The following is a 13,529-nucleotide window of genomic DNA, read 5'->3' on the forward strand; positions in this document are numbered from 1 at the left end:
ACATATTAATAGTTATTAACACTATTCTAAAAGTGGACTGTAGCATAAATTAAATTAGTAGAAGATCAAAGAAATGTTACACTTTAGGAAGTGCAGATTCTCGGGGGAACCCATGAAAAACAATGAAAGGTCAGGTCTCCATCAATAGTTTTGTTATCTGAAGTTGAACATATCACTTAACTTTTGTCATTTCTGTTTTTTTATAAAGACAACTGAGTTCCCAGCTAGTGTGAGGGCAAAATGAGATAAATCTGTATTACAAGTGTTATACAAATATCTGTCAAGCAACTCCTATATGCTAGGTACTAAGGATCACTTTAACAGCTAGCCGTGGTTTGTTTCACTACAATGCAGACTCCAATGAATCACTCAAGAAGATTACACAGTCCTGCCATCTGATAACTGCTCTCAATGCCGCCAAACAGCAAAGCCCTCAGCGAGATGAAGCTATCCAAAGCCCATTTCACCAGAAAGGGGTTTTGGCAAGTCGGTTCCAAAATTGCCTCAGTTTCTGATCTTCTCATGGTAGTAGAGAAGCAGGCAATCCATTTTAGATTTGGTTACAACGGAGACATAACAGCATGCCAGAAGTCTCAAAGCCCCCATGAAATGGTGCATAACTTCTCACATTTCACCAATAAGTCTACTAAAGAGTCCACATGTTAGAAATCAAAGCCCCACTTTTATCTAGTGGATTCATAATTTATTGGTTACAGTGGCGCCAGTGGTAAAGAACCCGCCTGCCAATGCAGGAGACCATAAGAGATATGGGTTCCACCGCTGGGTCAGGAAGAGCCCCTGGAGAAGGGCATGGCAACTCACTCCAGTATTCTTGCCTGAAGAATCCCATGGACAGAGCCTGGTGGGCTACGGTCCACAGTGTTGCAAAGTGTCAGACACAACTGAAGCAACTCAGCATGCACACACTGGTATTATTAGTAACAAGTAGCCTGCAAATTTTTATTAACTATTAGGAAAAGTCAAGATATCAGCTAGAAGACTTGAATATACCATATATTGAAATGAATTGCTCTAGATTTTTAGAATCAGTACAATCTAGAGTGAGGATACATATCCTCACAATACATGTGAGGATACCTATATACATTGGGACCACAATATGGGACTATTATTGTGTTTCACATGAGGTACAAATCTAAACTTTATTTCAAGATTACTAAAGCCATGACAGTCCATTCAAAGAGGAATTCCATCTCTGGCTTTGATTTTACTAAAACTAGGCAAATAATATAAATACTAAACTTTCAAACAGACTATTTCAAAAGTTGAAGTTTTGTGACAAGATAACCTAATTAGACAGGTTCTTTTGAAAAAAAAAATTATGTGTTCTGAAATAGAACAGATTTGTAACTGGTTAATATACGGAAAACAAAGTTCGAACCTCCCCAACATTATCTTCATCATCTCTGTCTATATAAAAAAGTGTTCTGCCTACTTATGGACCTTATGATAGCACATGAAACAAAGTAGAAGATAATGCAGCAGTAATTTTAAAAACTCATCTTGTTTCAATAGTTACCCAGATATAGTTTAATGTGGGCTTATGAATAAATAAAGGTACATACATTTAAAAATCACACAAAAGAATAATGAGAACTATAGACACATTTCAGATTATGATTATTGCTGCTATGTATCCCCTTGATTAGCTGCAAAGATTAAAAGGCTTTTTATTTTGTTATAGAACACCTACTCTTCAAATCACAACTGATCTTGTAATACTGAAATTTAAAATCTATAATGTCAAATTTTATAACCTACAACTATAAAACCATCAATCTGCAATTGTAAAATCATTCCATTTCATAGAAAAAAGATTGCAAACCTTCTGTATTTTTCATGTTAGCTAGCATTGCCTTCAAAAAATTTTAGTTCTTATTTCATACCTTTACAAAATCTAAATAGTCGGCATTGGTTCTTTCTCCACCAAGTCTAACAGGAACTAGAATAATAACTGCTTTGTCATTTGTATTATCAGAGGCCATGGAAGTGCACTGTTTATCAATTACATCAGAACTGTAAACTGAGAAAAAATACAATTAATACATATTGATTTTTAGAAAATAATTTTCAGAAACACTTGTACCCTAGTTTTCCTCCCAACAATGGCCAGTCATGCAATTTCTAACATCATTAAGAAGGTCTCAATGAGTTAAAAATTACCCACATCCTTCATGCATTCAATAGATATTTATCAGATAACTATTATATGGCACTGAGTCTTTAGCAGTGAGCAAAATGGAGAAAAACCCCTACCCTCATAGAGCATATCCTCTAACACAGAGAAGTAAAATATAAGACAAGACTGATGGTGATAGCTGCTCTGAAGGAAAACAGAGGGGAAGAAAGATGGATAGGAAGTGTCGAAATGGAGCACAATTTAAAATCAGCTGGTAGGGAACTCAAGACTTAAAAGAAAGTAATAAACCAAGAAGTGCAGATACCTTGGGGAAGAGCTTCCAGATAGAAAGATGAGCAACTGCAAATGTCATAGGGCAGAAGCACGGACAGCTTGTTCCAGGACCAAGAGGCCAGTGCCTCTGGAGGGACTGTGAGTAAGGGTACAATAGTAGATAATGAGGTTAGGAGATAAGGTTACAACTTGAGAGAGAACAAAGACAGATGGTAGGAAATCTTAAAAAGCCATCATAAAGACTTCAGTTTTTACTCTGAGTAAGATGGTAAGCCACTGAAGAGTTTTTTAGGAAACAAATGTCCTGATCTGGATTTATATTTTATCAGTGTGGCTCCTGTGTTTATTAACACAGGACTGCAGAAGGCAAGGGCTGAAACACAGAGAAGTTAGGAAGGCACCGCAAGAATCCAGCAACAGATGATGGTGGCCTGAACAAAGGCAATAATTGTCCAGATGCAGAATGGTCACAAGATGATCATGAGGAGGTGGCGAAAAGTGATATGCTAAACATAATATACGAGAGGAAAAAGGAGTCATAGATGATTGGCGTGTTTTTGATACAAGCAAACAGAGTAGGAGAGCTGCCATTTACAAAGACATGGAAGACTGTAGGAAAGGAAAATATAGGAAGGAGACATGGGAATTCAGTTTTAGACATGCTAAGCTTGAGATATCTACTATATATGCAAGCAGGGACGATGAGTAGGCAGTTAAGGACATAAAAGGCCTCGATCTGGGGACAGGTCTGAGATGGAGCTAAAAATTTGGGAACTGACAGAAGACAGATGGTACTATAAAGCCACGAGATTGGGTAAATCCAAATATGTACACAGACTGTGTACCTCCCATAGTCAGTCTACACCAAAGCTACAAAAATGGAAAAAAGTTCTATGTTTCAATTCATCTTACTTTTGTCAAGCTACTCAGTAAAACTTCTAATTATAAATCATTAAATTCTCTCACTTTTCTGACACAGCACACACATGACCATTTCTATCTTTGACTTTTCTGAACTAATACATACTCCAATCAAATGGGTTTTTCCAAAGGACTACTCCTTCAGAAACAAATATTGTTGCAAAAAGACAAAGTAATAATATTCCCCTGGCATATAAAACAATTTCTTCCTTATCAAGCGCTTCTTACTCTTCAATTTCTTCTTACTCTTCAATTTCATTCAACACACATTTATTGAGGGCCAACTATTTATTGAAGCTTTGTATGTCAGGGAAATATAAATGCAAATAAAATCCTTAATTCACAGTTTCTGCCTCAATGTTTCTGTATTTTTCCTCCACCTTCAACACATGGAAGGGCTATAAAACAGTCCAATTCTATAACAGAGGCTCACTACAGTAGTGATTCCCAACGAAACAGTTCAGGTACTTTCCCCCTAACACTGATCTACAAGGACTTACAGATAAGCACAAGGTGTTATTAAAAGCAAATTACAAGTGCAATATTTAATATAAGTATTTCCACAATGTTACAGAACACAGAATAAAAAACTAGTTCTACCTGATAGGAGCTGGAAAAGGCTTCAGAGCATGTTCTTAAAGAATGAGTAAGAGTTAATAAAAAGCATTTTAATAATAAGGGGCATTCTAAGCAGAGACAATAATATCAGCAAAGACATGGAAAAAAGGTAATGATGGCATATCCAAAGAATGGTGTGCAGGCTGATGGTACCCTGGTGTACCAGCATGCAAGACAGTTGACAGCTGATGCTGGAAATGTAGGTCAAGACAAACGGTAAAGGACTTCAAGTGCTTTATTTTAAATGCTACAATAACTTGAGACTGGAGTTAATAGACAGTCATAGGTTTTCAAATTAAGGGACATGATCAATTTCTTTTGACTAAATGAATGAGAAATAGAAAAGGAAGATAGGGAAACCATGTTCAAGTTCTAGTTAGAGATAAGGGTCTGATCTGTATCAATGAGAGTGAAGAAGAGAGGACAGATTTCAGAACCATTTTAAGTATAATTTGTTAAGCCTTTGTTGACTAACTAGACATAAGCAACAAGAAAAGAGTCAAGAATAAGTAAGCATACATGTGGACATGATACTACCAGTGAAAATAGAAAGTAAGAAAGGAGCCATGTACAGAGAAAAGTGATAGGTTTAATTTTAAATGTGCTGAATTTGAAGTGCTTGTAGAACATCTAAATGGAAATAGTTAAGGATGACAGAAAATACAGGTTACCTCATGTTAACACAAGTAGCACTAGAAATGCAGTTTTAAAAGTTCTAGTAATATAGAGCATAGTACTAACTATTTAAAGCCATGGAAAAATATGTAATTACAAAGGAAAAGAACACAGAACGAGAGGAAGAGAAAATGAATAGGAAGTGGAGCTTCTAAAAACACTAATGAAAAAAAACTAACAAAGATGAAGGAATGTCGGGGAACTAATTATTGACTCTAGCTTCACCTAATTTCTAACCTCAAAATCAATCAAAATGCACTACAGTAATATAAACTCTCCCTTTATAATTTTAAATATCAGTGTTCAAAATTTTAGATATCTACTTCAAATTACACAAACCACCTAGATATTGAGCAGTTTTGTGTTCTCTAATTAACAGTATGTGACACTAAAGACCAAAGTTGATTGACATCAATAAAAGTGTAAAAGACAAATTCATATATTATTTAATGACTAATTGTTGAAGTATATCCTTTGGCTTAATTAGAACTCTTAACACAGTACATTTTATTTATAAGATTTCCTACCTGAAAAACAAATATAGTATCTGCAAAATCATACACTCATCTGAAAACTTAAAACTTTCATGTTCATATGGTTATAATCATGGCTTATCAGTCTTTCTTAAAAATCCAATTAACCTTAACAAAAGCCCAAACAAAATGCATGTGTATTTGCTAACCATTATTTCCATACTATCAGCACTAGTCAGTTACCAGGGTATTCTCAAACCTCTTATAAACACCCTTATATTAAACATAAGTATAACAACTTTCCCCAACATTAACATACTTTGTCCTGTTGAAAGCATTTCTATAAAAAATAAATAATTTTATTTTGAAGGCACTTTATTTTATCAGGAAATTAAGGTCTCTATTTTATCCCCAACAGAATTTCAAAATTACTATAAATACCGGTCATTAAACGGAAGACCCAAAACAATAAAACAAAGCTACATTCTGGACAATACCTGCATCATGATCAGATGATTTATTGAAGGACTAGTAAGGGACAAATCAAACTGAGAATTTTCCTCCCTTGAAACAAATCCACCAATGAGGAGGTACTTGGCAGACATACAGACCACATATATACTTATGTTAAATTTTTCCACCTATCTTTTTTAAGTAGCCTTTTTAAATACTGAAATTTTCCTCAAGAATTTATGTTAATATTGCAACTTATAATTCATAGTATATATTCAGTCAAGAAATATTTAATAAGTGCCTACATAGTACATAGGGTGCCATGTTGGAACAAAAATGTGAAAACATGGTCCCCACCTTCATAACCACTTACAGTATAATTGGGATAAGCTAAATATTTTTGAATTATAAATGGTGTTGAGACAACTGTACAGCCATATGCAAAAGAATAAAACTGGACCACCATCTTATACCATACACAAAAATTAAATCAAAATGGATCATCAAAGATTTGAACATAAGACCAGAAACCATAAACTCCTAGAAGAAAACAGGCAGAAAGCTCCTTGACATTGGTTTTGGTAATAATTTTTTTAACTGGGCATCATAAGACAACAAAAGCAAAAATAAACAATGGCAATACATCAAACTAAAAAGCTTCTGTTACAGTAAAGGAAAACATCAACAAAATCAAAAGGTAGCTTACTGAATAGAAGAAAATATTTGCAATCACATATATGATAAGGGGTTAATATACAAAATGTACAAAAATATTTGTATATAAAATATATAAACAGACTCATACAATTCAGCATCAAAAAAACAAGTAATCCAATTTTAAAATGAGCAGAAGACCTGAAGAGACACTTTTCCAAAGAAGTCATACAAATAGCCAACACATACATGGAAAAGTGCTCAACATCACTAACCATCTGAGGCAAATCAAACCACAATGAAATACCATCTCACACCTGTTAGAATGGTTATTATCAAAAAAGATAAGTAACAACAAATGTTGAGGATGTGGAGCAAAAGGAACCCTTGAGCACTGCTGGTGAGAATGTAAATTAACACGGCCACTATGGAAAACACTTATAGTAGTTCTTCAAAAAAAAAAAAAAAATAGAACTATAATATGACCTAACAATTCTACTTCTAGGTATTTATATGAAAAAACTAAACCACCATCTCAAAAAGATAAATGCATCCCCTTGTTTTCTGCAGCATTATTTACAATAGCTAAGGTATGGAAACCACCTAAGTGTCCATCAATAATGAATAAAGAAAATGTGGTGTATTTATATGTGTTTATAGATATATATAAATAATAATATTATTTAGCCATAAAAAAAAATGAAATCTTGCCATTTGTGACAACATAGATAGATTCTGAGAGCATTATACTAAGTATAATAAGTCAGACTGAGAAACACAAATACTGTATCATCTCACATATATGTGGAATCTTAAAAAGCAAAACAAAATGAATAAAACACCAAGCTCATAGATACAGAGAACAGACTGATGGCTGGCAGAGGTAGAGTGGGGGAGCAAAAAGAGTGAAGGGGGTTAAAAGGAACAACTCCTAGCTATAAGATAAATAAATTATAAGGATGTAATATACAGGATGGGGACTATAATTAATAATATTATATTGTATATTCAAAAGTTTCATCACACACAAAAAAACTTGTGTACGGTGCATCAGAGAATGAGATGGCTGGGTGGCGTCATCAATGCAATGAACATGAACTTGGGCAAACTCCAGGAGATGGTAAGGGACAGGTAGCCCTGTCAAGCTGCAGCCCATGGGATAGCAAAGAGTCAGACAACAGGACTGGACAGTCCAACGACTGGACAACGGGAACGGAATGGACAGAATGGATGGTGATGGATGCTAACTAGACTTACTGTGATCATTTCACAATATACACAAATACTATTGTACATCTGAAACCAATGCAACATACAAATTTGTATACACAAATACAAATTATGCTGTACATCTGAAACTAATGTAATGTTATATATCAGTTATACCTAAATTTTTAAAAAGGTCTAACCAAATAAATGGATGAAAAGTAGAATTATATAATAGATTCCTCACCTGTACAATCTTGTGCAACATAAATAGTTATTCCTTTTAAGTCTGGGTGTCTTGCTTCTTCAACTGCTTTTCTAAGAAAATAACAAGCATTATCCTTTAAAATCCTAACATTTCCAGTTAATAACTAAAGATTTCATTTAAAGAAAAAGAAAGCTAACATTTTCTTGACTTTCCTATTTACCCTTTAGTGCCTGCTTTCAAAACTATTACCTGAATGGTATTTTTAAAAAATCACGTCAATTTTTTCAAAGTAGAATATTCCTCTAAATTACTCAAAGAACATAAAAACATAAGTTTAAAATTTTAAATTCTTGGGTATAAAGGCATGAACCCTACCCAGTCTTCCCAAAGAGAATTTCTCTCAAATTCCCCTGGCTATATTAAATGCTTTCTAAAAAGTGCTATTACAAGACGCTTCAAGATTTGCTTCATATTAACTCATATTAAGTGAAAGTGAAAGTCGCTCAGTCGTGTCTGACTTTTTGCGACCCCATGGACTGCATAGTCCACGGAATTCTCCAGGCCAGAATACTGGAGTGGGTAGCCTTTCCCTTCTCCAGGGGATCTTTCCAATCCAGGGAGAGTACTGGAGTGGGTAGCCTTTCCCTTCTCCAGGGGATCTTTCCAATCCAGGGATCGAATGGAGGTCTCCTGCATTGCAGACGGATTCTTTAACAGCTGAGCCACAAGGGAAGCCCAAGAAAGCTGGAGTGGGTAGCCTAACCCTTCTCCAGCGGATCTTCCTGACCCAGGAACTGAACCGGGGTCTCCTGCATTGCAGGCGGATTCTTTACCAACTGAGCTATGAGGGAAGCATACATTACTGATTAGCAAAATATGATTGCTCTCTAGGACACTTAAGAAAGTTTTTTATCTTTTCTTTAAACAATAGCATGACTTTTTTCCTTCATTCAAAAACCTATAGGACCTGAACAGATGAATTTCCTACTTTCAAGTCTTAGAATTCTGTAAGTATAACTGCAAATTGAAAAATATTTCCAAGTGAATACAATGCTATATCTCCAAGTATGCCCTCAATGGTTCACAAGATATGAAAAAAAAATCATAATATCTGTAAAAGGAAATTACACAAATTGTAGAAAAATACTTTTATTTAACTGTATCTTTATATTTTTTAATTTAATATGCCTTATTTTGCATGTTTTTATGTGCTAGTATAAAAGAGGGATGGAAAATTATGGCCCACAGTTCAAACATGAGCCTGTTTCTGTACAACCTGAGGCTAAAAAATGGTTTTTAGTTTTCAAAGACTGTAAAACAAAAAAATTTAAAAATGAGAAAACTGTGCAATAGAGCCCTTATAGAGCCTGAAAAGCCTAAACTATTTATTATCAGGTCTTTTCAGAAAAAGTGCCCTGATCCCTGGGGGTATAGAATATAACATCTTGAAGAGTAGAAACTATGTTTTTATGATTATGTTTTTATAGATGTCATACTAAACTGGACTTGATATTATTCTTAATAATCCATTTAATAACATTAGGCAAATATTTTTTCAACTGCAAGCATTGGCCTATAAAATATAAAGTCTTTTAATATGCAAAAAAATTGCAACCATTTAGATCTTCTATATTATTCTAAATGAACTAAATTTACTATAACATGCTGTACTTTGATGATATTATTAATGACTCAATAATAATAATGGGACATACAACAAATGAGACAGTTTTTTTAAAACTTCAGTAGTAAATGGCACTATAAACCTGAGGTATAGTCAAGTTTGACTTTCAACTTTTTTCTAAGTACTCTGAATATCACATACCCTTTATTTTTACTATGATATAATTATATTAATAATCCCATACATTTACAATTCACAAGAATTTGATGTGTGCAAAGAAATGCTGGAAACATCAATTTTAGCTCTTGACATTTCATTACACTATCAGTACATTACAGCCCCCAGGTTACACTGTTTAAAAAAAAAAACTATAATGTCATGCATGTTCCAAGGTTGAAAGAGTTGTTAGTCTTAAGAACATTTCAGTAAGGTAGTCTAGTGAAAACCTGGATAGAAAGAGACCTTGGATATCCATACCTATGAGCAAAAGAAGAAAAATTTGTCAGTAGATAAATTAAATGTGACTAGAGTCACAATATGTCTTGTCTTTTCCCTAATAGCAAATGAAAGCTCCTTTATGAATATTCTCATACAGTTAGATTTTAAATGTTCTAATAATAAATATGCACTGCAAAAACCAGTATCTCTGAGCCTGAGGACCACTGTCATAAGATGAAAGACTTTAAAACAATTTTACCTTAAAATGTGAGCAACCACAGCTGGTCCATACCAATCTCCAGCTTTTTTCCCAGACTTCTTTCCATATTCTATTAGCTGATGTAAACCAAAGACAGCCAAGGGGGAATCACCAAACCAAGAGATGATTTTCCGGTGATAAATTTCATTTTCCATCTCACGATCATCAGAGTATCTCTCGATTTTTTCCTTCAGAGAAATTGTTGGGGTTTTGAGTTCTCTTTCCCCTGAAAGTGATGCTTCAAATGATGCAGTAAATTTTTTTACAGTGTTGGAAGTCCATGATTCAGAGTCTGAATTTTCAATGTTCAAAGCATCGGGCCAGGTCCAAGCTATAGTAGTTACAAAGCAAATCATTCAGATCTTTTAAATAGTTAGACACCAACAATTCTACTAAAATAAGTATGCAGCATTTAAAGTTACATGAGTTACTAAACTAAAATAATAAAGTCAGAAAGTAGATTAATCGTTGTATATGGGGAAGGAGGAATATTGGGAATGACCACTACTAGTATGGGCTTCCCTTGTAGCTCAGCTGGTAAAGAATCTGCCTACAATGCAGGAGACCCCAGTTCAATACCTGGGTCGGGAAGACCCCCTGGAAAAGGGAATGGCTACCCAGTCCAGTATCCTTGCCTGGAAAAGTCCAGAGGAGCCTGGCAGGTTATAGTCCATGGGGTTGCAAAGAGTTGGACACAACTGAGCGACTGAACACAGCAGAGCACTATCAGCATGCGGTTTCTTTGGGGGAAGATGAAAATGTCCTAAAATTAGATCACGGGGATAATCGTAAAATTTTGTAAATATACTAAAAACCACTGAAATATTGTTCACTTTAAATGAGTGAATTTATAGTACATAGATTAATAAAGCTGCTTAAAAAAATAAAGGTACAACAGAGAAAACATGCTAATTTATCAATGATGTTTTCTTTAGAGTTGAAATATTATTCTCCAAACTTTTCTGTAGTTTCTAAAATTTTTTAAATGGGAATATATTACATATGGAGAAGGCAATGGCAACCCACTCAGTACTCTTGCCTGGAAAATCCCATGAACGGAGGAGCCTGGTAGGCTGCAGTCCATGGGGTCGCACACAGTCAGACACGACTGAGCGACTTCACTTTCACTTTTCACTTTCATGCATTGGAGAAGGCAATGGCAACCCACTCCAGTGTGCTTGCCTGGAGAATCCCAGGGATGGCGGAGCCTGGTGGGCTGCCATCCATGGGGTCGCACAGAGTCGGACATGACTGAAGCGACTTAGCAGCAGCAGTAGCATATTACATATAATCAGGAAAAAATTACCAAAATGAAAGAGAAAAAAACAGCAAACTTAGGTACAAATGGACAATTCAAGAATATGTTTCCCTTTCTTTTTTTTCTTTTCTTTTCTTTTTTGATAGTACTAAGATGGAATAAAGACTTTTATATTCCATTACCAATACTGCTCACCAGACGTCCAATCTTGACTACCGAAAGGCACAATAAATATATTGAATATCATTCACAGTATTCATGAGAGAGTCACTTCAGAAAATGTGTTTTGTTTTGGTTATACATTAAAATAAAAGTTTTACCATGGAAGTTTAATATTTCTTTTCAAGGTTTTTTTCTCATACACTCCTTTCAAAATAATTTAATTATTCTTTGGGGAGTAATATCAATTCTCTAGTAAATGAAGTTAATAAAGCCATTAGAGATCAAAGATTCCCCCCACACAAAATCAACTATATCACTACTTCACTCTTTTTAATAGTAAGACAGTCCCCAAATATTCATGCAATTTTAAGTTAGCCAAATGAGTCACAGGCTCAGAGGCCAAGTCAGGATTGTGAAAAGCGTTCCAATTTGTGTCCGTGATTGCAGGAGACTACAAATAAATCAGGAAAAGCTGAAAAGTTCCTTTCCTTGCAATATCTTCACCATTCTGGAATAAATATTCTCTCTAAATGATCTCATCAATAATACCTACAGAAAGGTTATTAAATATTTGCTGGGCATTGCAGAAAATTATCTAACACTTAAAAAAATATAATGATACTTAGTAGTAACCAGATACGATAGCCTAAAATGGTAAACTAAAATCCTCCTACAAATGTACATATTACGTAAAAATAAACTAGTGGAAATGTTAAGAAAGATGGCACATCAGAAAAAATAGATACATGTAAGTTAGGTATCAATGACATTTTTGAGAGTCTAAAAGTATGATGACCTTATTTATTAATAGAAAATAACAATCAATTTAACTGATTATAGCCATATTTATAAACATAAAAATAATTTTAAAGCATCACTGATAATATGTAGAGAGAAAAATAAAGAAACCAATACAAAATTTCCTAAGATTTAAATAATATAAAAATATTTTAATGCAAAAATATTAACTGCACAATAATTATCTGCTCAGTCATTGCTGCCAGAATTTACAAACTGCAGATAACCCAGAGAGTCCAATTGAAAAGAACTAAATAATAACAAAACCAAAAAAGTCCAAAGACTACTAAAACTTGAACTTAATTCATAGTGGTAACCATGAATAATATTTACATTCAACCTGTATTTTGGAAAGGTGAATCATGAAAGTTAAAGTCATACTTGTCCAATTCAACAAAGATGTTATGTTACTTGCTAAATTAGTTACAACTTCAGAAGACATTAGAGAGTCAAGAAAATTAACATCAGGGAATTTCATTCAGTTTTCAAACTAGAGTTCAAAATTAAACAACAACAATAAAACCCACCAAAATAAAAAATTTGATTTACCTCTACCAAGAAAGTGTAGTATGAGTCCTTGAGCCAATAGCATTTGGCCAGTTCTTAACGTACAGCCCCAACCACAGTCTGTTGTCAAAGCTGAGCCTTCTATTTGAGGAAATTCTTCCCTGTAGGTAAGCCATATTCTTGAAATGAAATCTTTACGAAATTCTTCTACATTTCCTGCAATCACATGATCTTCTATTGTACACCCTGATCTTGCAGGTAAGAGTTCATTTTCATCTACAAAATAAAAGTATAAACAAATATATACAAAGTAATATATAAATATATACAAAGAAATGTCAGTAATGGTAATATGTTCCCATTACTACTCCTATGGAGTATGGCACAATCTAATTCTCTTCTCAGATTTAAATGAAGATAAATCTTACATTCTGTTCAGGTTGTTATGAAAATCAAATGAGAGTGAATGCTGAAATGTTTTGTACACTTTGGTACTAACTAATATAAGGTATTATCAGTAATTCTGTTGTTAATAATAATATTCTATATTTCAAATATAATCAACTTTAATGAGATAATATAAAAATGTTTCCTTTTTGCCTCACTTGGCTCAAGATATAGATATTAGTGCTCTCTAAAATGAGATTTGCAAATAAAATATCATGATTTGCCAATATGTAAAAATATATATAATCAGATAACTAGCTCAAATAAAATACAGACGTATTTATTATTAGGAACATTTATACTCAAATTATAAAACCAAAACTAATAAGCTAATGGCATCATCAACTCAATGGATATAAGTTTGAGTAAACTCCAGGTGACAGTAAAGGACAGG

General features: G+C 33.9%; 1 protein-coding gene across 6 annotated transcripts in view; it reads right to left on the minus strand.

Moving 5' to 3' along the window:
• The window catches only part of ATG4C (autophagy related 4C cysteine peptidase), a 97,368-nt gene that overhangs the window by 35,173 nt on the left and 48,666 nt on the right, over positions 1-13,529 (minus strand). For all 6 annotated transcript variants that reach the window (XM_065928738.1, XM_065928744.1, XM_065928704.1 and 3 more), the window contains 4 exons: positions 12,731-12,964; positions 9,964-10,294; positions 7,682-7,752; positions 1,908-2,044 (listed from right to left, as the gene is read on the minus strand). In XM_065928738.1, coding sequence (XP_065784810.1) covers positions 1,908-2,044; positions 7,682-7,752; positions 9,964-10,294; positions 12,731-12,964 — 773 coding nt within the window. The remainder of the gene's footprint in view (positions 1-1,907; positions 2,045-7,681; positions 7,753-9,963; positions 10,295-12,730; positions 12,965-13,529) is intronic.

Source organism: Muntiacus reevesi, chromosome 1 (assembly GCF_963930625.1).
Source record: "Muntiacus reevesi chromosome 1, mMunRee1.1, whole genome shotgun sequence".
Classification (NCBI taxonomy): Eukaryota; Metazoa; Chordata; class Mammalia; order Artiodactyla; family Cervidae; genus Muntiacus; species Muntiacus reevesi.